The sequence below is a fragment of the Nipponia nippon genome, unplaced genomic scaffold (assembly GCF_047370975.1).
Source record: "Nipponia nippon isolate SJK-2023a ecotype South Korea unplaced genomic scaffold, ASM4737097v1 scaffold_13, whole genome shotgun sequence".
Taxonomy (NCBI): domain Eukaryota; kingdom Metazoa; phylum Chordata; class Aves; order Pelecaniformes; family Threskiornithidae; genus Nipponia; species Nipponia nippon.
The window spans coordinates 2,809,705-2,834,040 of NW_028262324.1; the positions used below are offsets into that span (position 1 = coordinate 2,809,705).

The window sequence follows — 24,336 nt, forward strand, 5'->3', positions numbered from 1 at the left end:
TCAGCTGCATGTAGCAGAAAACCACTAAGTACATCTCAGCACGGTTATTAATGACTCCCTTAGGCAGGAATACCTGAAAAAACGAATAGGTCACAGCCAATATGCATTGTTCAGGGGAAGCCCCAGGAATGAGATGAAAAGTCTGTGAGTCATGGCTGGATTGTACTGATTGAGTTGCACTCAACTGAGTTGCCCAGGACTGTACCAACAAGTGACTGTTGAAAAGATATCAGCAGTTATTTTCTATGGGGAAGGCTGGAACATTAGCAGAAATAATGCTTTTGTCAGAGGTCAGGATACCTGTAGGTATCTCAGTCTGGGCTCAGTTACCCATTGGCAAAGTTAGGTCAAGTCCTCACTACTGGAGTGTCAGGTGGCTGTCAAACAAACTGAGGACAATGAGCAGGACAGATTGTGGAGCACGTAAAAAACCAGACATTTTAAAAGAAAAAGGAGAAGCAGAAAATCCTGGGTAAGACTTGAGACTAAGCAAAATATCAGGGAATTCACAACAGACTCATCTATATCAGCACCGGAAGAACATAAGTTTCTGATCTGGTACTTCTTGTTGCATGGGAAATAGGAAATGCTATATCATGTCTCCAAAATCAGAGCTTAAAGGTTTTAATTTGAATCCAGCAAGATCAACTGGGAGGTGGGGCGGGGTGAGAAGAAGAAAAAAGGAACCAAATCTCCAAAAACCAAGAATTTTTTTTATAGCTGAAATACTGCCAGCCTACGCTACCAGATTGCCTCTGTCAGGCAGAAAGACAATGCATCATTTCCACACCCTGTACACAAGGAAAGCTTCCTGCAAACTGCCGTTGCAGAGACCAGGGGGAGGGAAGGGAAATGAGTGGATAATCTGCCTCTCAGAACTTTTTTCCCTCCCACAGTGGATCATTTCAATCATAAACAGCTGAGGCAGAAAAGTCTTCTCAGGTCAGCTAATGTGTCTCCCTGTGCGCTATGCAGGACATTTCCCTACAACAGCCCCACTGCTACCATATCTAATCTCTGATTCGATTTGTCCACGGAGTCTCTTTTCTACTGCCTCATACACGCCATTCTTAAGAATTATTTTGTAATATCTAGCCTAAGTGAAAGAGGTTTTTTCCAGCCAATAAAGCCCTATACTTCTAACAAACGCATCAGGTCTCCTGACGCACAAGATTTCATTTGTGTCTGTTACAGTGACAAACAGGAAACTTCTAAACTCAGTCCTGACACTTGGACAGCTCTGCTGGATTTAAACATCACCTGGTAAGCATTTGCTTGTATACAAAAGAAGACACAGGTTAGGCCACCAACAGCCCTGAGCTTGTGGGACTTAAGGTATTTTTTCTTGATCTTTTTGCCGATTTGAAACAGCTGTTATGAGTTACTGTAGAACGGAATGAGCTATCACTATAAGGCCTGCATATGGTGTGAAACAGAAATCAATGATTAATTTTAATAAATCACAACTGTAATGGGCGTTATGGCCTTTTCTATTAAGCTGCATCAAAGTACATCTGATCTGACCTCACAATGCCATCCCCAGAAAATCCAGAGTCCATTCTTTTAATTGGTATGAAAGGGCCTTTTCACTTCAAATGCCACTTACTTGCCAAGAAAGCACTTGGGAACAGTACTTAATTTTCTCCTCCTGTCTTTGATAAGGTTCACTTTCTTGCTCATCATCATTTGGTACAGCTTCTCTCCTTTCTCTGCAATCATGACGTATGCATCCCTCTCCATTCCCAGTTTCAAACCTGGAATACAAAGCAGAAATTCCTTCAGATCCTTAACATCAGATGAAGTGCTTGCTCAAAGTCAAAAGCTGAGGCCAAACAGACAAAGCAGTAGTAACACAAAAATTAACTGACTTATTTTCCAAATAAGGGGGAAATTGGGTCATTTATTTGAGTACAAAACTGTCATTTGTGAGTTCAGCACCAATGAGATGCTTGCAGCTTTTCTTCTCCGTTTTAAAAAGTAGCTTTAAACTTATGGTTACATCACATCACACAAAGTAGAATGATTTACGGAACGTGGAGAAGTTCCAAACAAGGGAAGGTAAAACATATACCTTCTGAAACCGATTTCCTCTTGCAATTTCACTTCTGACCCTGAAATAACTGCCAGCAAAAAACTTGTTCAAGGCAGCAAAATGCTTGACAGAGCAGATCACTTTTTGAGTGTTCTATTACTTGTAGCCAAAAATACAAAACTGCTGAAATCAAATTCACATCCTTAAATAAATCAAAACTAGACAGGAACATTATTTTCTCATCCTTTCTTAATTAGCCTATTTACTAATGCCCCTAGGCTAAAAATACAGTTTGACAATCATATTATCCTGTCAATGAAAGAAATATTGAATGATTTAAGGAATGATAGATAATTGGATATAGAGAAAATTTCACATCCACTTTGTATGAGTTTCCACATAGCTCACATTAACTTGAAAACTGCTACAGTCGGGAGGATGATCTCTGAAAACAATAGGTGTCTATGTTACAACGATCGCCATAACTGGCATTTTCTGGCACTCTCCCCTTTAGATTTGCAAATTGCTTTAGAAGGACAGCAGATGAGAAATGCTGTTTCGCTGCTGTAGATGTTTTGTCTTTTTTAGCCTGAACAAATTGTTTTGTATTCTGGCTATGTTATTCTAGAACTTGCAAACCCAGGCAATTCGGGAGTCCAAAACAGAGGCAGAAATTTTAGACATCTCTAAGATTAGCTTGAAAACAGGCAGCCTGAATTGGCCCTGTACTTACATGCCTAATTTTTACAGAGACTGACAATAGGCAGAATTTAAGTGATCAGTGTAAGGCTAGAAAATGAAAACTCTACATTCTTTAGGAAGAGCAGCTCACCCTAACTGGACACAAATCCTGTTGCTTTATGGTAAGATACTGAAATGAAGTAATAGCCTTCTGCGGCATCAGAGCTGCTTTCTAGCCTTTTGAAAACGCTTAATGCATTTGTTCTCGAGGCTTGAAATGCACGTTCCAGAAATTAGACTTGCACAACATTTTGTCTTTCAGATACGGTATTTCTTTCATGTGTCCAATATCTGGCTAAAGGTTTTGGCTCCGCAAATCCCCTGGCTTATTGCTGTTATTCTTCCATCCTCTTCTTCCCCAATACTGTGATCCAATTCAACACGAATGCTGACACGTGTAGCCGAGGCTAATTTGCAACATGAACTTGTGATAGAAAACAGCCTGTGTAACAGTGTACATGTTTCCTGCTGGTTTTACATCGCTGCATTCCCCAGGCTCTGATGTAAATGGCAGACTGGAACACACATTCTACCCAACTCATCCTACAGAACTGGGAATCTCACCAAGCCTTCTAATCCAAACACAGCTATCTCTGTGACTTTGCAAGTACTCTGATCCAAAGGAGGTTTTCCAATAAGGCCTGGAATGTCTGCCAGAATATCTATGCTTATCCCGAGTGCCTGTCATCAGCTGCCACATCATAAAACTATATGACAAAAAGCATCAGAAAAAAACCACTCTTACTAGCTAATGCTGCATGGAAAACTTTGAGAAACTTTCTATTAAGGAATAGTTCTTTTCCCTTCCTAGTATTTATTTCAGTCACCTCCCCATATTTTCAAGCTCCCTGTTTATATAGGGTCTGTTTTTCTAGTCCTGTCTTTTTACTTATTGAACCTTCTCTCTCCTCACACATTTTTCCCGATGCACAGGAAATTCCGCAGAGCACTACTGACCTCACAAAGCGAAAACTCACTACAAAATGGAGACTCACTGAATCTTTTAGAGATATGATTTAGCACTCTGAGGGTAAAAGTAAGAGCCAAGAAATGTATTTTATTAAAAAAATATATCATGTGGAAGATCAGGAACCTTATAGTAGAGCGGGATGCAGAACTGACCAATGAGCACAGACCAGCAGCTCAGAATGGTAAAATGCTTCCTTTTAATAATAAAAAAAACCAAACAAAAAACCCCAAACAAACAAGAACCAAAACACCCAACTGATTCTCTCTGTTGCCCTCAGGTAGTTCTTTTGAATTTACACCATTCCCAACCTACTTTTAGAACGTAATATCCTTGCTATTATCAAAAGGTGTGTTGGGGTTCATATATGTGGTGGTTTAACCCCGGCTGGCAACTAAGCACCACCCAGCTGCTTGCTCACTCCCCCCACCCCAGTGGGATGGGGGAGAGAATTGGAAGGGTGAAAGTCAGAAAACTCGTGGGTTGAGATAAGAGCAGTTTAATAATTGAAGTAAAATGAAATAGAATAGTAGTAGTAGTAGTAGTAGTAGTAGTAGTAGTAGTAGTAGTAGTAGTAGTAGTAGTAGTAGTAGTAGTAATAATAATAATAATAATAATAATAATAATAATATAACACAATAATAATATACAAAGCAAGTGATACATTATATAATTGCTCACCACCCGCCGACCAATGCCCAGCCCGACCCCAAGCAGCGATCACTGCCCCCTGTCCAACTTCCCCCAGTTTCTATACTGGGAATGGTGTCATATGGTATGGAATAGCCCTTGGGCCAGTCTGGGCCAGCTGTCCTGGCTGGGCCCCCTCCCAGCTCCTTGTGCACCTGGCAGAGCAGGGGAAGCTGAAAAGTCCTTGACTGGTGTAAAGTCTACTCAGCAAGAACCAAAACATCAATGTGTTATCAACATTATTCTCACCCTAAATCCAAAACACAGCACTATACCAGCTACTAAGAAGAAAATTAACTCTATCCCAGCTGAAACCAGGACAATATGTGATAAAGTATGTTAGAAATGTTTTATATTCTATGGTAACAAACAACACTGTAATGTGCTTTGTGTTTAGCAGATTAGATGCAAAGCATTGTAACATAAAAACTAAGGTTTGGATTTCAAAGGACATTAAAGGATTTAGATTCTGTGCTTTCATTAAACTTCAGTAACAGATCTGTAACTTTCTTAAAATACTTTAAAAATCTAAAGAATTATTGCTTAGCAAGTACAAGTTCTGAAAACACACTACTAAAAATGGGTTTCAGACTGACCTCTTTCAATACTAGCATAGACGAGCAATTACATCTTTACTGGAGTTGTGTGTGCAGAGAGGGGAACCACTTCTAAAAGTCAGGCAGAGAATACTTTAAAATCAGTGTTATTTCCTCTGGCAATGAGCTGTTATTTTTCCCACTGAGTGAACAGGGAAGCAGGTTCACTTGTGAAAAATAGTTCTGACTTTTAATGGAACTCAGAACTTTTATCACCCACCCTGGTTCATGGCTTTGTGAGCTTGCTTCTGTTGTACAACACCATAAACAAGAAAAGATAAAAGTGAAAAGCATCCGCATACATTTGTCACTGTTCTCAGTCTAAATGTAATATTTCTAGAGTTTTTCTCCATGAGCTGTTTATTTCAAGATCATGGAGGCCGAGTTTGTGAGAACGTGTTTGTGCCATTGCCTCTGGAAAAAGGCTGCACACTGGATTTTCTTCTTTCCTTTTACTGATAAATACAAACACAGTTTTATCTTATTTACAAATAAAAGGCCAAAAATTAAATTGATTAAATGTATTTTTTTCACAGCAATTCAGTGCATCAAAGAAACTGACTCTGGCAAATAGAAACATCTGATAAATATACTGACACAAGTCCATAAAAACCCCAAGGTACACATTCAGAAATATTTGTTTTCAATCACTTGATTTTCTTTGTCATTAAGGATAGATTTTAATTCTGCCCGTGGAGGAAAAATTCCAACCTTTTCTTTTTCTCTCAGATACTTACGCATGCATATACATTTCTCTGTTGTACACAAGTTCATTCAGTGCATTAGAAAATACATTATCCACTTACTCTCTCTCTGCTCCCTTTCCTTGATTATAGCATCCAGCCATTTCTGTTTGTCCTCTGCAGTCTTGGCCATGCAGACAAACCATTTGTTTTTGGCTGTGTTGTGTATCTTCCAGCCATTTGTCACAGTGTAGCCGTTGCTGTGGTAATCTGCTATAAGAACCAAAAGCACAATGCACACAGTGAATAGAAGGCCTGCTACTTTAATCAAATCAGTGTGGGACACCTTAATTAAAAATTTCTTCTTTGAAGAGTTTGATTTCTGGAGGTGTTCCTCGTGCATCAGTCCTGCTGACTGTCCATGTGACTGGCTGTTACTTACCACTCTGGAAGTACAAATATTAATAGAAGTATCCATGGCTAGGCTGTTCAACTGACTGAATGTTTCAGTCCTAAGAGTGACACTTTGTAATTTCACCTCAGAAGAAGAACTAAAGTATTTTAAATATAACGACATCAGTGAAAAAGTCTATGATGTTTGTTCAGGTTACTTGTTCTGAACTTTTTGGGGACACACTAACTTCTTGCACTGTAAGTATTTTTGTCCAGAGGACATGGGAACTCTTTAAATGTCAAATGTTTAAAGGACATAATATTATTTCCTGACTTATTACAATAGGAGCAGGGGCTGGCATGACCTTTGTGGATGAAATCAGAAACCCATCCAGTCTTCCTGCCTGTGTTAGAACACAAGAATCTTAACACAACTGCATTCCCATATTTCGTTCACGTCCGCATTCCATGCTACTGATTTGATGCTAAGACTAATATTTGGTAGTACTCTGAATGAGGAGAAGACCCAAAAGTTCTGTTATTATAGCTGTAATGGCTTAAGATGTAAGAAAAGAAAGGATGAAAGAAGATAAAGTGTCTTTTACTAAATTAACTTGGATTAGGAGAAAAAATAGACAAGTTTCGGGGTACACAAACTCTTCATAAGGTCATTTCAGAATGAAGGACCAGTGCCTGAAAGCATGTCCAGTCTTTCAACTCTATGATTTGGTATTATAATTAAGGCATCAGAAACTACATAGCTTACTTAAGATTTCACTAAAGGAGATGGATGAGTACTTTTGTACCAGCTTCCAACACAAGATCTGGACGTGCTGTGTTGTTAAAAGACAGTATTTGGTCTCTTACCTGTTCCATCTTCCACATTCTCCACCTCCATGACTTCTGTATTTATTCGGCCCCTGAAGATATACAGGGACCCATTGATGGACTTTGTCCGTTTAGATGGTTTTTTCCCAGTAACTCTGCAATTAGGATTTAGACTGTTAGCAACACATAAGTGAATAGCATAACATATATATGCATAAATCAATCTGAGATATGATTATTAAAAAAGGATTCCAATACAGTGTTTTGTGGTATTTGACCATGTTTCTGATTTTAAATAATTGGAATACTCAACCAGCTCATGAAGATAAGCGTACAACAGTGTCAATATAGCGATAAAGAGCTTATTTTGCAAGATTATGTGAAGATTGGGATGCCTTCAAGATTTACATTCTTGATGACCAATTGAAATGCCAGCACAACTGAACTGCACATGGCTTTGGGATGAAAACTGCAATATCACTTGACACAATGTTATATTTGCCTCCTTTGTTTCCCTAAAGCTTTGATAAATTTGTGGCATGTGTACCAAGTTTCAAATATGAAATGAAACATGTGAAGAGGCAAGTGTCACATGGTCTGTCGAATGTCTGTTGAATGTCTTTGTATGTGGCATTTGTGAAGGTGCTGCTGTGGCGATTTCGCACCAAAGTTCACATCCTTATCCATAAGCTTTATAGTGTCCCTGTTGAAGTGTCTTATAAAAAAATTCAGGGAAGTACTTTTCATTGCTAGTTATGTTCTCACTTTTATGTCTAGAATGCGTTTAAAACTATCCAACTGACACCTGCTGAGCTTTAATATCTAAAAACAACCCTGCTCTGTGAACCAAAACACAACTGGTCAAATGATCATCATTTGAGATGGCAGGTGGCCAAGCTCTGTACAGAGAAGGGATTGTCATGGCAACTTGCCAGGAGCGCTAAGATTCAAGGAATATTGCAATAAAAAACAGCTGGGGAGAAATATCTGTCAAAGTGAAATATCTATGATAAACTGAGGTGAGAGGAGAATCACCAAGTTTTTCTGAACAATTTTTCCTTTTACAACTGACTTTAGTGACAAATACACCTTTAGTGATGACCATATATTTACATTCAATCAGACTGACAGGGACTGAGCTCTTGGAGCTATTACGTCATTTCCTAAAGACGACTGTTGGAATCAAAAGCAAAGCTGTCCTGGCAGCTTTCATGAAACCCTTTTAATACTCAGCCCATTTCCCCACATGAAACATATTGTTCCTGACATCAGGATTCAATTTAAACAGCAGTCTATGATCCTGCTAAAAACACAAAACAGTGCTCAGCCCTGAAAATCTATGTCATCAGTTTGTCAGACTTTCCTAAGCTTCTGCAAAAGATGAGATGCAGTCTTAGATCGAATTCTGATTCTAAACGCATCTTAAACTGGTCTCAACAACGTTACACCTAATTTATACCATTGTGAAAAGATATGATGCCAAATTCAAATGGCTGCATTGTTGACTACTTATCAAACATTGGGGCCTGAATTCTGACTGCACTTTTCAATCAAGAAAAACTCCAGTGATTTCTTGCAAGATAAGTGTAGTGTAAGTGAGATGAGAACCAAGTAATTCAATTTCAAATTAGGAACAGACACAGGCAGACTTTGGGGTTTGGGTTCTTTTTTTCCAAATCTGTGTCCCACTAACATGTCAGTTGTGTGTCAAGCAGCTGGCCAAACGATCACACCAGCACAATTGGATAGACGTTCGTTTCCATCCTGAACTAATTATAAATAGCAGCTAGACAGGCAAAATATCCAAAATTAAAGTCACTCAGCAATCCCTAAATATATCTTTTACATTAGGCAATTTCCAGAAGACTTAATAAAATATTCTACTTTTTAATGGAAATCAGATTTTGGACATTTCATCAGTTCAAGCTACACTATTAGACAAAGATAAACAATATCGATCCTTTGGGAAAATCAAAGCGTTACAGCAGCCTCCTCCAAAAGCAAGCCAAACTACAGAGTAGCTTAGTAATATCTCCTGTAAAAAAACAGAGAGTTGCTTAAAAGGCAGTAGAATATTTTGTTTTCTAAATCTTAGTATTCCAGGAAAAATGCTTGGACAGCGCGGGAGGGGCTAGACTAACCTGAACTACAAAGGGGACTAGAAAACCAGTTTCTAAGAGCTCTGAAGTAGTAAAAGATTAGATGTCAAATTGATTTTTTTTTTTTTTTGGTAGGGAATAGTTTTCTGTTAGAAGACACACAAATTTCTGAACTCTGTTTCATATGGAAGTTTGGATTTTGACAAATCTGGTGAAGTGTCAAAGTGAAACGTTTCATCTTTCTTGCTCCATTTCAGCAGAATCAGAATGCTTCAGTTAGACGATATTAAAAGCCATATAAGACTGAATTCTGTAATTTTTTTTTTTCAATTTAGTTTAAATGTTTAAATTACATTCTAACAATTTCTAATGTAGATTTCACCTAATAATTTGTATTTATGTTGTATAGTTTCAGCATTATCCACACAAAAAGTCTGAACAGTACTGAAATTATTTTTTCCCAGCTTAATGGTTCCAAAATTTCCATTGAACAAAAAACTGGGAAATAAACCCAAATTTTGAGATATGAGAATTTTATTTGGAGAGAACACTCTGGTTTTTGAGTTCTAATTGGGCTGGCCATTCTACCTGGCCATCACCAGTAAAGAAGTATAACTTGAAGAAGGGGGAGGATATTAGAGGAAAGGGAGTAGGATGAGAATCTGGAGTGTAGAGAATGCATTGTAAATTCAGAAAAGACCAAGACATGAGAATGAGACTGGAGCTGTGAAGGTGAAAAGCTTACGAACTGAAATACAGTATAATTGCTGCAGAAGCAAATTGCCCTCCACACTGCTAATGCTATTTTAGTAATAAGGTGTTAATAATGGTTAAATTTTATAAGGTGGAACGACGCAAGAATTGTTACTAGGATAAGAAAGCAAGACAACACACAGAAGACATGGGCTGCAAAGGCTGAACAGCAACTTGCTAATCTTCATCTCGTCCTCACTCCGCTGTGCCCTGCATCTATTTAATGTTTTCTTAGTCTTCCACTTTCCCCTTTATTGGCTCTATATCATTTTTCATGTCACCCTCTTCTGCTTGGAATAACTTCACAATGAAAGTTGGCAAGGCCTCCTTCTTCACATCACTCCTGGAGACCCATCTGCCCTGGGAAGCTTTCCAGCTGTAAGAATTCACTCTGTGTTTTTTCTGCACTTTATCAACTTCTGTCTTTGGATTGCACACTTCTCAGGGTGGGGACTCTATTACTGTCTGGCATATTTATCCTACCATATAGTGACCTCTTTCTCATATAGTCTAAGTAATAGCAACAGCCAAGAATAGAGGAAAGTCACGCCTGTGACTCAGCCCTACAGAGCAACCGGGAATACAGTGAGTGATCAGTAATTGATCATACTTTCTACTTATAAAACTTCTGAATGGTCCCATTATAAAACCATGAAGACAGAGGGACTCACCTGGATTTCCTCTTGCAATAAACCAGTAGATTATCGAATAGAAAGAACATTCTCTCCTGGATATTTCCTGCTGAGATTTTTAACAAAGTCCCTTGGAGCAAGAGCTGTGTGCAGATATCTGTCAGATTTGACCCCTGAAACATAGAAAAGAGATATTCTTTATTTTTAATTTGTCGTGTGTGTGCGCAATGAAGGATTTTTACTAAAACGCTGTTATTTTAACTGTATGTCATTAAACTGTGAAATAACTGATGCACTCATAAGGAGGAAGTCCTCTATTTCTTAATGTGGCTGAACACATCATGTTTTCTCTGGATTACAAATATTTTTTTGGAGTCTTCATAGACTACAATAAATCTTCCCTATTAAACTCCAGGAGACTTTTTCCTGAAGAAATCTTTCACTCTCAAAGCAGCTGTATTGTGAGTCTCTCAAGACCATTAGTATTCCCTTCATACCCTGAGTTATCATTGCAAATATCACAAGTGATGGCTTTAGGAATGCTTTATAAAAGAATAATGGTATTTTCCTAACACTGTAGCTCTGATACTGACATATGTCACTATTAACCATCTCTCTGCAAAATCATCTCGGTGATAGGTCTCTCCAACTCTTTTGTTAGAAGTATATGCAGGTGCTCTCCTTTCTGGAGTTCTAATGAACACATGCAAGTTAGAAACATAGCCATGAAAATCAGAGGCTGGGTCCTGGACACTGTGCTAGCTGCCATGTGCAAGCCTTTATATGCACTAGACAGCCATAGAGATAACCGAGCTTGGTGCTCGAGACACTTTAGCCTATGAGGATGCCCAGAAGCTGAAAAGCACAGCAGATCACTCTAAACCATTCACTCCCCAAACTGTTACTCAGATTATTCCTAAGAAAAGCGATCATACAGTCCTTTAAATGAAGCCCTTTAGGACCAAAGCAGTTCAGCCCAAATGAAAAACAACTCTAGGACTGTCCCCGGTTGCTCGCAGGACAGGCAAACTCCAAGTGTCCCCGCATTCTGAACGCACACGGTTGGGAATCTGCTCCTCAACTGTTCCATTGACCATACAAGATGGTTTGGCTAAATCTTAGGCACTAGCCTTAAATTTCTTGATCTAGTACTAATTCAAAGGTACAAGAGCATCCTATCAATAAAGGTCCCCTTTCAGAAAAACACCCTGAGGCACTGGAAACATTTACCACCCAGTTCTGGATCACTTATTAGTTTTTGCCTTTCTCTTTGAGTTGGAAGGAAGAACAACTTAGGGTAATGGTAACTTCCTTCCATGGTTGGCACGCAGATAAGGAAGTAAATTAGATTATATGACCCACTGCCTTGAGTCTTACTGGAAAACAGAACTGACTTTGGATTGCAAGACATTCATTATCAACAAAATTGCTGGATTCCCAAAGGCCCATTAACCCTATATTCACAAATAATAGAAAAATTTTGTAAAATGAAATTCATCCCACTTAAAGAACCTGAAGACATCTCTATGCACAGGCATAGAATCCAGCTCCATCTAAAAAGTCACCCCAGAAGGATTTGTTTGAATGATTTTAGACATTGCATGAGTGACTGGCATTTTGGTTTTTGGGGGGTTTTTTTGTTTTGTTTTGTTTTTTTTGAGGCAGGTACAGTCTGCTGCCATCAAGCTATTCAGGGGAAATCACTGAATTGAAATCAGCCTTTCTAAATGCAATGTAGTCACTCTAAAGGTGTGAATGAAGCTCTGATTACACCATTTCATAAATCAAACCTTGCTGGCTGTGTGTCCATGTCTTGCTTTTAGTTAACAAGGAAGCAACTGTTCTTTAAAGGCTGCCAAGTATGCAGCACCCATTTGTGTGTTCCACGTATGTGTTTCTATACATTCTAGACAGAATTATGCAGGAACTAGCTAGATGCAATAATTCCATCTTCTGTCCTGATATGTTTTTATTTGCTCAATCATTCTATAGAAAGAGTTAATACATGTCCAGAAATGAGCACTTGTTATTTTGAAAATGAACTGCTACTATCTCCAGGAGAAATCACTGTATCTCAGAATTATGACCCCAAAGGCCTACTAGCACATACATAAATAGGAACAGAAACCAACTGACTGCACAGCATAAAATCATGCTCCTCATGTGGTTTGCCCATGGAGAAATCAAGGCTTCAGAGCACCTCAACATCAAGTACTTAATTTTCCAAAAGATACCCAAAGACAGCAAAAGCAACAAGCACAGTGACATCAGTAACTGGAGTCAATCTTTTACCGACACAGGAATCACTGGGTGAAATTATCTGGCCTATTTTGTGCAGGAAGTGAAAGCAAATGATTACAACGGTTGCTTCTCGCCCTAAAATCTAAGAATATTTTTCCATCAGCCCCATCATGATGGTATCTAATCACTGTTGATGCATTTCCTGTTTGCTGTTGACCTACCTACTTCCCCTTTATACCGATCTGAGAGGTTTTTCAATAGTAAGAAACAGAGTAAAAAGATTTATTTGATGTTTTCAGAGACAACAGAGGATTTCTCACCTTTCTAAGTGGGACTAAGCTGTGGGGGGGCAGGGAGAAAAAGAAAACATCATAGCTGGTGGAACTGCAAATTACAGCCAATTATAAAATGATTGATCTGCCTAAGCACTAACACATACCTTACAACTCATGCTGTTCTGTGATGGGGTTTTTCCTTCCCTATGCATTTCAGACTGGGAGAATTTGGAGATACGTAGCAATTGTTCAGTGAAAATAATTCACAAAGACTCATGAGGAGGAGCTCTCCCCACAGAAAAATCAATATATAATTAATAGAAACAGCATATTAACTTGTTCTTCACTAAGCAAACAAAAACATTGTATACAAAAGTTGGCCTTCTCATGCATCCTCTACTTTTCTTTCCCCTTTTTTTTTTTTAAACTGATCTTTGTTTCCCAGAAGGATTAACCAGAATCAAATTGACCTGCCGGAGACTAATCCGTAACATACATCTACAAGGATTCTGTGCATTCCACAAGAATGAATCTGAGCAGAGTTCATTTTGATGAACAGACCTCTGATTAAGCTGCAGGCCTTCAGCGGCTTCCCAGACTTGGCCTACTTTAACATGTCCCCTCATTATAATCTGTCTCAGAAAGAGAGTGACAGGATGATGCCAGTAGACGCTCAGTGTATGACAGTGATAGTTGTATTACAGAGGGAGACGCAGATTGGTGGGTGGAGATGTTGAAGAAAAAATGTTGAACTGAGCAAAATGCTCTAAAAAACAACTACTGCTCTTAGTGAAGTTACAGATGACTCTCGAGCAAGAAGAAAAGACGCTGCAGGAGCAAAATGACGTTATGTTGTTCTTCATGTTGGAAATATTGAGGGTGGCACTGATGGCAATAGGGTGAAGATCAGACTAGGGATGGTCCATTGGGACAGCTGGAAGGAAGTGCAAAGTCATAGAAACCAGTGAAACTGCTGGTTTGGTTAAACAGAAACATTAGACAAAGTGGAACCTGTTCCAAATTAGGTGAACAAATTAACACTAAACTTCATGTTGAGCTGCTTGCACACCCCCCAAATTCAGGCTACATCCCTTATAATTGTAAAATACTTGGTCATAAGTAAGCTGATCTTCACTTCTTTTTGACAGTTTCGATGCCTTGGATTAAAACAGTCGGGAGCTGTAGGCCTTATGTGTGTATGGTATATAACCACATATACAGGGCACCAGTGTTTCAGAACCTGTATCCATACTAATGGAAAAGCGAAATTTTCTATCTCATAGGAGAGATGGCCATCAGATAAACTAAAAATAGCCACAAACTTGCCTTACAGACTTCCTCCTACAGCTAGCTCTGGGGCTTATATCACTGCATTGTTACGCTAAAAATTTATTTAATTCATCAGTTACAGGTTTCCATAGACAGAAGTTAGGAGCCCTTCTCATTAGGAATAAACTGTGAAATACATCTGAAAGAACTAAAACCAGTTATTTACAAACATAGCACTTTGCTCTAGAGTCATTATTTACAAGACCCCTGGCACTGTGGAAACCCAAGACAGGAAACTGTCAATCAGTTTCAAACTTCCTTACATGTACAGAAGAAAAAAATGCCATCACGTTGAGCATCGGCATGTATCTGTGATGTATAAAGCTAGTTTTCCTCCTTTTAATATGCCACTAGAATAATTTAGAAACATTCCACAGCTTACTGGGAGGGAAAAACACTTCTTCCTTTTTGAAATTTTGAGCTGAGTGACCTAGGTGACTTTGTAACAAAACAGTGTATATAAACAAAACTGAAAGGGTTTTCAGCCCCAGAATGTTGCTGTAGATAAGTTAAACCCTAACAAAAAAGCCAATAATTTTGGATGCCACTTCATTTATCGCATCATGGACACTTTAACAGTCATGCTTCAGGCTCCAGAGTTCAAATCATGCCTATGCCTAGATGACCCATGAGTTGCATTGAACCTGAAATGGTTTTAACCGTCTCTATGAGTCTTGCTATATAGAACATTATATGACTCTGTTTGCTGAGCTTGCTATCCAAAAAATACACAGCTGGATATCTGGGTTTTTCTCATGTCTTTAGCTGGATGCCAAGAACATCCTTCAGGGAAAAAATGAGCAAGGTTTAAAACATACACGAAAGATAAGAAAACAACCCAAAAGAGAGTCATGGAGAGCACCCAAGAGTCCGAACATGAGGAAGTTTACATGACCTCTAGCAAAATGTCCTCAGCTAAGAAATCCTCAGCTGGCAATGATCAGCCTCAACATTTTAAATGTCAGTCTCACTAAACGCCGTCACCATTCTCTCCATGAGACCATTTAACACCACTGACTCCCTATGGAGCACCTCCCAGAGGCTTCCAACTCCACTGATTTGAAGACCTCAACTAAAGTCATCACAAGATAAGCTGCCAACCCTCTGCACACCATCCTCACTTCCCAGTATTTCCACTGAGTGGCTCTTTTTCCAGATTTCCTCTTCCCCCAAGCTTCACATACTAGTCTTCTCCCTCTCTTATTTTTCTCTTTTCCATAGTAAATGCTTCTACCTACACAGATCCACCTACTGATAAACACATCACTAGAAACACATCCATGAGTAACTTAATAAGAGCAAACACAAACATACCAGTTGCTTTATAATCTAATGCTTACTAATCTAACCTTTATCTTTTATACAGGAACTTTGTATGAAGCTGAGTGAGCTAACTTTCAAAGCTCCTGGAAAAACTAAAGGCTTGCAGGAACGGAAAGAGAAACTTCCGTTATTTAGACCAGTCCTGATTTCATCTTGACCTATTTGTCTTTCAAATGAGATCTGCCCATTTGAAATTTCAGTCCATTCTAGCTCTAACACCTTTCTTTCTTTCATAATCCATTTGTTCTGCTACAATTTAGCAGCAACCTGCACACGCAAAATAAACACTAAATTCTAAACTCAGAGTGATGCCAGCCACACCTTCAAGAGCGTTTACACGTCACCTAAGAAACAGAAATCCCTGTACACAGTATGAGTCACTAAACTTCAAGCCATTAAACTGTGTAGCGAACTGCCTCCTGGGAGCTCACTAGTCCTACATCATACCTCCCATCCTTCAATGTGGGACTGCAACTGTTCAAGGGCTTCCAGTTTCTCCATCTGTCTCTTGGTCTCATTGATATTTGTGCAGACTGTCTTCATTGCCTGCAATGCGTTCTGGACAGCTGGGTGATCAGGATGCTTAGAGGGAGTCCTCTTAGCTAATTCCTTAAAAAAAAAGAAAAGAAAAGAAAACATCCAATGTAAACTTAGAAGGGGCTCATGGAAAGGCACAAGCATTAGTGTGCAATCCCACAGGAAAATGCCAGAACCACTGCAAAATTAAAGAGAAATTGCGGGCATGTTACCGTAGATGCTGTTCTCTGTTCTTCATCTGTGCAGGCTTGCCGTTTTATATGAATGCTGCTACATAAATGAAGCAATCACTCATGTTAAATACGCCAAATTAAGAGAGCTCAAGCCAAATATGTTTTGCTGTGTCACATGCCTTTGCTTCTAGTGTGAACCAAGGCCAAATAAATTAAAAGACTAGATAAAAAACACACTGTCAGCTTCAAAGACATGCAAATGACTGTTGACCTAGCCATGGTCCAGATGCTATACCAGCCCCAGTGATGTGCATCCAGTATTTCAGCGATACTGGATTGGGCCCCTTTGATCAGATAAAAATTCTGCCCATAGCAGATCTTATCAGGAACCACTAGAGCTATGTAAGCGGGGTTTTCCGTGAACTATGGCCTTACAGGAACAATGCTAGGCTGTATACCCCACCCACAGTACTTAGAGAAATTATCAGGTGTGTAGATTAATCCCAACCTACGTGAAGCTTTAGGACCTAGGTTGTTTAGATCTATAATCAGCAGAAAAATGCAACCAAAGTGCCAATCAGATTGACCTAAGAGCAGAACTGCCCTCATGAGGAGCCTGTCTCTTTCCAGTGACCAAAGAGGGATTCCAGTGAGACACCTCTCCTAACTCAGGTACCTCGGTGTATGGGGTTTCTGTACCCAGGCGCTGGCAGCGGGGGCTGCAGGGCCTCTGTGAGGAGAGGTGAGGGGCTGCCCCGTGCCACTTCCAGCCAGCTCCGCGAGAGACCCGTGGCAGGACCCGGCTGAGCCCATCCGAGAAGCCGGTGGTGCCTCTGTGAAAATGCCTTTAAGAAAGGACAAAACGTGGCATGGCAGAGAGGAAAAATGTGTAAGAAGCAGCCCTGTGAGCACCGAGGCCTGAGAGGAAGATGGGGGTGAGATGCTCCAGGTGCCGGCGCAGAGGTTTCCTGGCAGCCAGAGAGACCAGGCTGGAGCAGGTATCTCCCTGCAGCCCATGGAGAGGACCATGACAGAGCAGACATCCACACTGCAGCCTGTGGAGGACCCCACGCTGCAGCAGATGGATATTCCCAGAGGGAGCTGTGGCAGGTGGAGAGCCCATGCAGGAGCAGATTCTCCTGACAGGAACCACAGCCCGTAAAGGACCTACGCAGGACCAAGTTTACCCTGAAGAACAGCAGCCGCAGGAGAGATCACGCTGAAGCAGAGAAAAGTGTGAGGACGAAGGAGCAGCAGAGACGAAGCGTTAGGTACTGACTGCAATCCCCCATTCCCATACCCCCAGCACCGCTCAGGGCTGGGGGAAAGTAGAGAGTTGGGAATGCAAGAGTGAAGTTGAGCCTGGGGAAAACAGTGTGGGTTGGGGGGAAGGTGGTTTTGTTTCTCACCATCCAAATATATTTTAATTGCCAATACAGCGTGCTGAGTCTCTTTTGCCTGTGATGGTAATTAGTAAGTGATCTCCCTGTGTTTATCTTGATTCACAAGCATTTTTTCATCTTATTTTCTCCCCCACCCTGTCAAATAATAAGAGTGAGATAGCGGCTGGGTGGGCCACCAGCAGCCAGCCAAGGTCAACCCATCTCATGCAGATAAGCACCTACAACTCTGTGCATGTCTGTGTGTCCAGAAATTGCAGGGAAACGCACTAGCCACAGCTGTCCCATGTTTTTATGTGTCAGGAAGTACAATAATAATTTTATGAAGGAGGAAATTCATTTGCAGAAGAGCAAGTAACTTGTCCAATGGCAAGTCACTTGAAGAACCAAGATTTTCTGGCGCCCAGTTCAGTGTTTTAACCTCCAAGACAGGCCCATGGCAAGTGGAGAGTGCTCCCCAAAAGGCAAAGTGGGAAAAAGGGCTGGAGTGGGGAAGAGAGAGGCCAAAAGAGCAGCAGGAGTTTAGCGGGGACTCTTCCCCAGATTACATTTAGGAGGTTGGGGCACATGTTTTAACTGCAGAGATTAACAGAGAGATGAACAATGCGTTTGCTCTGAAGGAGCTCCTAAGAGACACTGCTTCACTTGATACAATGCACAATGCCCCAGTTAAACACTGCCCACTGAAAAACAGCAGTGGGAAAACTTGGGACCTGACAATATTAACCAGTTTGGCAAAAGGGGTAACCACTATCAACTCACACTTAATCATTTTTTAGACCAATAGTATTTTATAGTGAGCCACAATTGGATAAAAATACATTAAAGAAACCTTAACTAAGGCTGATAATTTCATCTTGATACATAATATGGTGTTTAAGACCCACATTTTTAGATTGCCTGGAATACTTAACTTTCTCACTATGTTCTGTTTTGCCTCAACATGTTATTTGGTTGTTTTAAAATCCTGTGTCTAAATGGCAAACTGCTACTGAATTGCACCATTTTGCATGAGACACAAGAATGAGTTTGAATATAGCCAGAGAGCCTGCACAGTACCGTGGTCTGAACGGAGCTAAATTGCTTCAATCCATAGTTCCCACAGCTAAGGGCAAAGACAGCCTGTTACAGTTGTTGTTCATCCAAAATAAGTGATTGCAATCCCCAAATGCCTGTCATGGGCTCCAACTAGGCTTAATCTGTGGTTTGATTTCTTTTGCTTCTCCACATGAGCATGTTAACCTACGCAAGTGTCTCGTCACCACACAAAATTTTGCCATATTGGCATTAATTTAAAGATCTTTGTGCCATGCTGTCTCACTTGGTGCTGACGTACTCTGATTTCAGGTATGATCCTGAGTATTACTGGGGCTTGCCTTGCCTAAGTTGGTTGCACAGCCTGTAATACGAGCACTGCTCCTAAACTGACTTCTATCCACACACAACCTCCAGACCAAATTAACTGGTACTTTTAGGCTCAAGTTACATGGCCTGTCAGAGAGTGGAGGGATGTGGGCTGAAGTTCAAGTTCTGCTGAAGCTTGCATTAATTTATAGTAACTAAAATAGCTGCTAATCCAACCATTTTGCTAATCCAGACACTGAGCTGCTAAATCAAGGAACTTTCTCTGTCCTAGTATTGATTCATAGATCTGCTCTACAAAGTTTTTTAGGCAGAAGTCACCTTTAGCAGGTGAAAGGTTTGTGCATACCTAGCTGTACTTTCCTACTAGCAGGAATAACTGTAGAATAAATAATTAAACTGTGAAGTGCTCAGATACCAGCAAAATTGGAAAGCGTATCTGAAAGGAGAAAGTTAGAGTTAAAAGTAGTACAGGTTTGCTTCGGCCTTTGCACAGACCCTCTCAGTGCTTCCTCTCTGCTTCCTCACACTGGCTGGAACAAGACTTAATTCACTAGCACTAGTAAACTATCTTGACACCCAGTGTTACAGAAGTGCAAAGTATTTTAATTATTTATTTATTAACTTCTCGGTTTGCAGAACCTTTTAAAGTGAAATCTGCATCTTGAGATTAAACTGCTTGGCCACTGAGACTCCTTTAAGTAATGCACGAGACAGGCCTCATGAGAATCAAAATACAGCAGTGGGAGGTTTTCTCATTCCCACATAGATCCTGGAGACAGAAAGGCCCAAATGAATCGACGGGAATGTCGGATGCTGGTCCAATGAAATATAACTATTCAGTTCTTTGCATAGATTTGGTATTTTGAGAATTTACTCATATCTACAATTTCTCTTTTCAGAAAATTATAAATGGAAATTGCCAATGGCTCTTGTCAGATGGATGACAGAGAGGATAGGTAATATGCTGACAGCTGGGAATCCCATTAAGAGAGAGGAGTTAATGATCTTAAACTCTTGGATGATTTACAGAGTGAGCAACATGCACAGGAAAAAGACGCCGACTGCTACAAATGTCAGTTGATATCACAAATGAAATTCCCTATGGAAGTTTTTACCCCACTTTTGCTGAAGATAAGGCCAAGGAAAGTGTTCAAAAAGAAAAGGCAGGAGAGAGGTGTTGCACCTTGGTGACACTAGCCTCTGCTCCATGCTTCCAAAACAGAGTGCAGGATTTTTGCTACATGACTCAATAAAAATCAATGAAGTTCTGCCTAGTCTTAAGCCATCTGAGGAAGAGCCATGCTGCTCTGACACTGCCGTTCCCCAAAAGAGCAGAGCCTAGCACTTCTGAAATACAGTCAGGGAGCTCTGGGTGCTTGTTTATTTTAGTGACAGATTTACGATATGTGAACTCTGAGAGCATTTGACAACATTTTGAAAGGCAGCCAAGAGACAGACCAGATGGCAAACCTTGGGTATGACTGTCTTCTCCTCCGTAAAGCTCATCTATATTGTCTTGAAATACTATCATATGTGTTGCAACTTGTGCACTAATAGGCCCTGGAAATGAGGTTGCTGCCACTTGCAGAAAACTATTCCTTGCAAAGAGTTTCTTAAACTAATTTATAAAACACATGTACTTTCTAGCTACGGACTTGTTAATCCTTCGGACTAACCAGCGGTGGCGAACAGAAAAGCTGGTATTTTTCACAGCCTCTATCATCTTCACCATTATCCTCTGACTTTTCTCTCTTCTTTTTTGCAGGGAGGGGAAGTTGCAAAGGTATTCCGTATCATAAGCTGGGGGAAAAAAAATTATCTCTGTTCTTTAAAGAACCAAGACATAAATGGAAACTGCGTCCTCTGGGCACAGCATTTTCCTTTTATGTCACTCCTCTTTCATAGCTGCGAAGATTGAGGTTGTGACACTCATATAACACCTACACACAGAACACAACTCATTTTACAAAGGGAGTACCAGAGCACTCCAAGACATCTGCATCCAGCTGTAGTGTCCTCCTGAACAGCATACAGAAAGGAAGGATAGGACACCTACATCCGATCTACTCAGAAATGCCAGTTTTTGATTATGGAATGGAGTAAAAGGATTTTCAACTTAAGTATTTCCATCTCAGATGCAGCTTTAAACAGCTTAAGCCTAAAAAAGTTCTAAACATAATAGAATCCAAATATAAGAACTAAATCACATAAGAAGTAAGACATATCAGCTGCTCACACATTTGTCTATTGCTAATTGTGCTTAACCCCAAAGAAACCAACCAACCAACTAAAACCTATGAGGAGAGGCCTCAGCAAAAAGACCATTACACAGGAAGATGCAAAGAGGTGGCAGAAGGGACGGTGAGTGAACTATGCAGAGGAAACTAGAGGGTTTTTAAATGTAAACACAGTTTTAATATTTCTTAGAAAAAAGGATGTCACTCTGCTTAACTGATCTTTTTTAAAAAAGCAGCTCTGTCATCCTTCCCCATGTCCTCCCTTGCCACACAAAAATGATTGCTTGTGTACTTAAACCCGACAACCCAACACATGTTTTGCAGCTGAAATTTACAAGTCGCTGTATTTTAAAAATTCCTTCCTCCTATCTTTACACTCTTGAGGATGCTCAGACATGGCTTAACATGGATTTTGCACAATGAATGTTAACGTTGTGCATTGACTGGTGCAAATCATTGCTTGCCAGGCTGTCTTGCTTTGCACTACAAACCAGTGCATGCGTAAATTATGGTTTCAGAGATACATCCGTTGGTTACTTACTGAACATCTCAGGATTACAGAGATAACAAGGACAACATATTTCTTTGCTTATCAGTTCAAAAAGCTGTGTTAATAAACAGTTCAGCTCCAAAATGTGCTTTTTTTTTAAAAAAAAAAAAAAACAAAAAAACCCACTTTCTCTGTGAGTATGTTTCCAAGAGTTTTATATTTGTATTTTACAGTTTTTAATATTTGCTTGTATTAGAATTTTTTTTCCACTTAAACTAACCAGAAAATAAATGTTACACTAGGCTCTACCTGTGTACCTGCCAAGCAGGTTTTTTTATTGTATATATTTTTAAAATTTGTAATTTATGTCAATGTTTCTGCACGGTAAAGACAAGCAACGATAAATCAGTAAAACTGATTATATTCAATGTGCCATCAAATCTACGACATATGCTAAATTAAAATGTAACAAGAACATGTTTCTAGTTTTATAAATATTACCAGTTATTTGTGATTATACATAAAAAGTGTGGAAGACAGAAGCATGATTTATAAATTGGCAGTGTTCCCTGCAACTCTGTAGGGTATATATAACTCTTAATGTTGTGCTACAGAATTGGATTTCAACCAGGCAATGTCATGAATCTAAGAGCAACACCACTGTTCTTGGGTGGGGGGAAAGGAAGAAAAAAAGAAAAGACAAAAACTCCTAACCCCCCAAAGATTAAATATATTCAATTATGGCCAATTAGAAGGTTCTGTTCTTAAACAGCTCTGAGAAAAATGAAGAGGGAGAAGAGGGGAGACAGTGAGTTAACCTTTCTTCATCCTGTTCTGTATCCACACCACTGGCTTCTCATCTTTCCCTTTCAAAGTCCAGGCACTGCATTTATGAAGGCCTGTGTGCGCCTCACCGTTGGGCTTTCCCTTCCAAGAAGATTTTGAATCTGGTCACTCAGCTTTTTGCATCCAGGTTTTTCTTTCCCTCTTAGGACCAATGAGTCTTCCATCACATGAAGCCCATAATTACTGCCCTGAATCATCCGTGGAGTTGTGTACATTATGAGATATTTTTAAAGGATCAGAGGTGGAATGTGCATTTCTGGCTGGAGTCTGAGCAATTCCTTAAGAGAATAGACATCAAACAAGAACCAACCTCTGTGACACGCACTGGGCTATCAGGAGGCTGGAGGGGTGCAGCTATCATGTGCTGCACATTCCTCCTGCCTTGGGAGGAAGGTGACAGAAAGGACTGCTCCTAATCCCCACCCCCAGTGGTGTGATTAACTCATGATCACCACTCCCCTAGGGTTTTCTTCTTGCTGACATAAATGGTCTTTATTAAAGGAAAAAGGCTATTTTTATTCAGAGATTGGTTTATACAACAGCTGTTCTACTCTTAAGTAGTATAGTTCAGACTAATTAATACAGAGTCATACAATTATTAGCGGTGAGACAGAGCTACCTTAATCCAAAACGTTCTGCTAGAAATATTTACTTGGCAAGCTTTCCAGCGTGCATACACACACCGGAGCTTTAAGTCGCTCACACAGTATATGCTCTCAAGGTCTGTGCATCTGTTTGCCCTTGCTTCTTTTCTTCTTACCAAATCATAATGCTCATCACAGCAAGCACAGTTTTATTTTGTTCGAGCCTAGTCCAAGCCCCTTTCTCACAGGAGATTTTACAATGAAGCTCATCATTAACAAATATTCAGAACTCCTATATCCCCAAACAGACTTCAAATCATTTGCTGAACTTTGACAGCAAGGAAAAGAAGTGGAAGTCACATTAGGAAGGTTTTGGACTGAGGATAAAACTAATTCACTGACCAACAAATTCTGTGCATGCTGTCTGAAGCAGGCAAAAACTGTATTAGGGACAAAAATATTAGTAGCATTACTGCTCTATTTGCACAAAGATTATGAAACGCCATGGCTAGGTTTGAGTCTCACCCTTCAAAACATATATAAGGCTTGCAAATTAGACAGATTTCCAAAGAAAGCAACCAAAATTTAAATCAAACAACCAAAAAAACAACCAAAAAACCTGTTTACAGTCAGTCACTCCAAAGCTGCAATATTTGGTTCACAACAAATGGAAACTACAAATAAAACCAAAATTTTGGTTTGAATCATTGTTCACCATCGTTTGAATCACTGTTCTGTTTCCACCATTTGTTAGTTCAAAAAATGAAATAGTTTCATCAGAGGATGAGCAAACAGAAGATCACCAACTGTGGGATGCCATACTTTATATTGGAAATTATTAGTAACATATGCTTAAGGTGTATCTGCACTTGGAGATATTCTAGTATATTATTCCTAATTAAGTAACCCAAATTAACTCCATGCTAGATGCTATTATTCTGAAGAAGAATACTCACATGTGGTATTATATAGAAAAATAGCTATAGTATTTTAAATACGTGCCTTACCCTACTATTTAGGTTGACTTTCAAACACAGACAAGTCTGAATTACTGTGTTCATACTATCTTTATCAAACCTAACCACTTAGCTATGCTAAATACTTATGCTGTAACAAGGTCAT

General features: G+C 39.8%; 1 protein-coding gene across 3 annotated transcripts in view; it reads right to left on the reverse strand.

Annotated features, from left to right (window-relative positions):
* The window catches only part of PREX1 (phosphatidylinositol-3,4,5-trisphosphate dependent Rac exchange factor 1), a 172,686-nt gene that overhangs the window by 58,070 nt on the left and 90,280 nt on the right, over nucleotides 1-24,336 (reverse strand). For 2 of the 3 annotated variants that reach the window (XM_087749781.1, XM_087749780.1), the window contains exons 6-10: nucleotides 16,030-16,191; nucleotides 10,454-10,587; nucleotides 6,970-7,085; nucleotides 5,833-5,982; nucleotides 1,607-1,754 (exon numbers count right to left, since the gene is read on the reverse strand). In XM_087749781.1, coding sequence (XP_087605907.1) covers nucleotides 1,607-1,754; nucleotides 5,833-5,982; nucleotides 6,970-7,085; nucleotides 10,454-10,587; nucleotides 16,030-16,191 — 710 coding nt within the window. The remainder of the gene's footprint in view (nucleotides 1-1,606; nucleotides 1,755-5,832; nucleotides 5,983-6,969; nucleotides 7,086-10,453; nucleotides 10,588-16,029; nucleotides 16,192-24,336) is intronic. The other variant, XM_087749782.1, reaches the window with a different exon arrangement.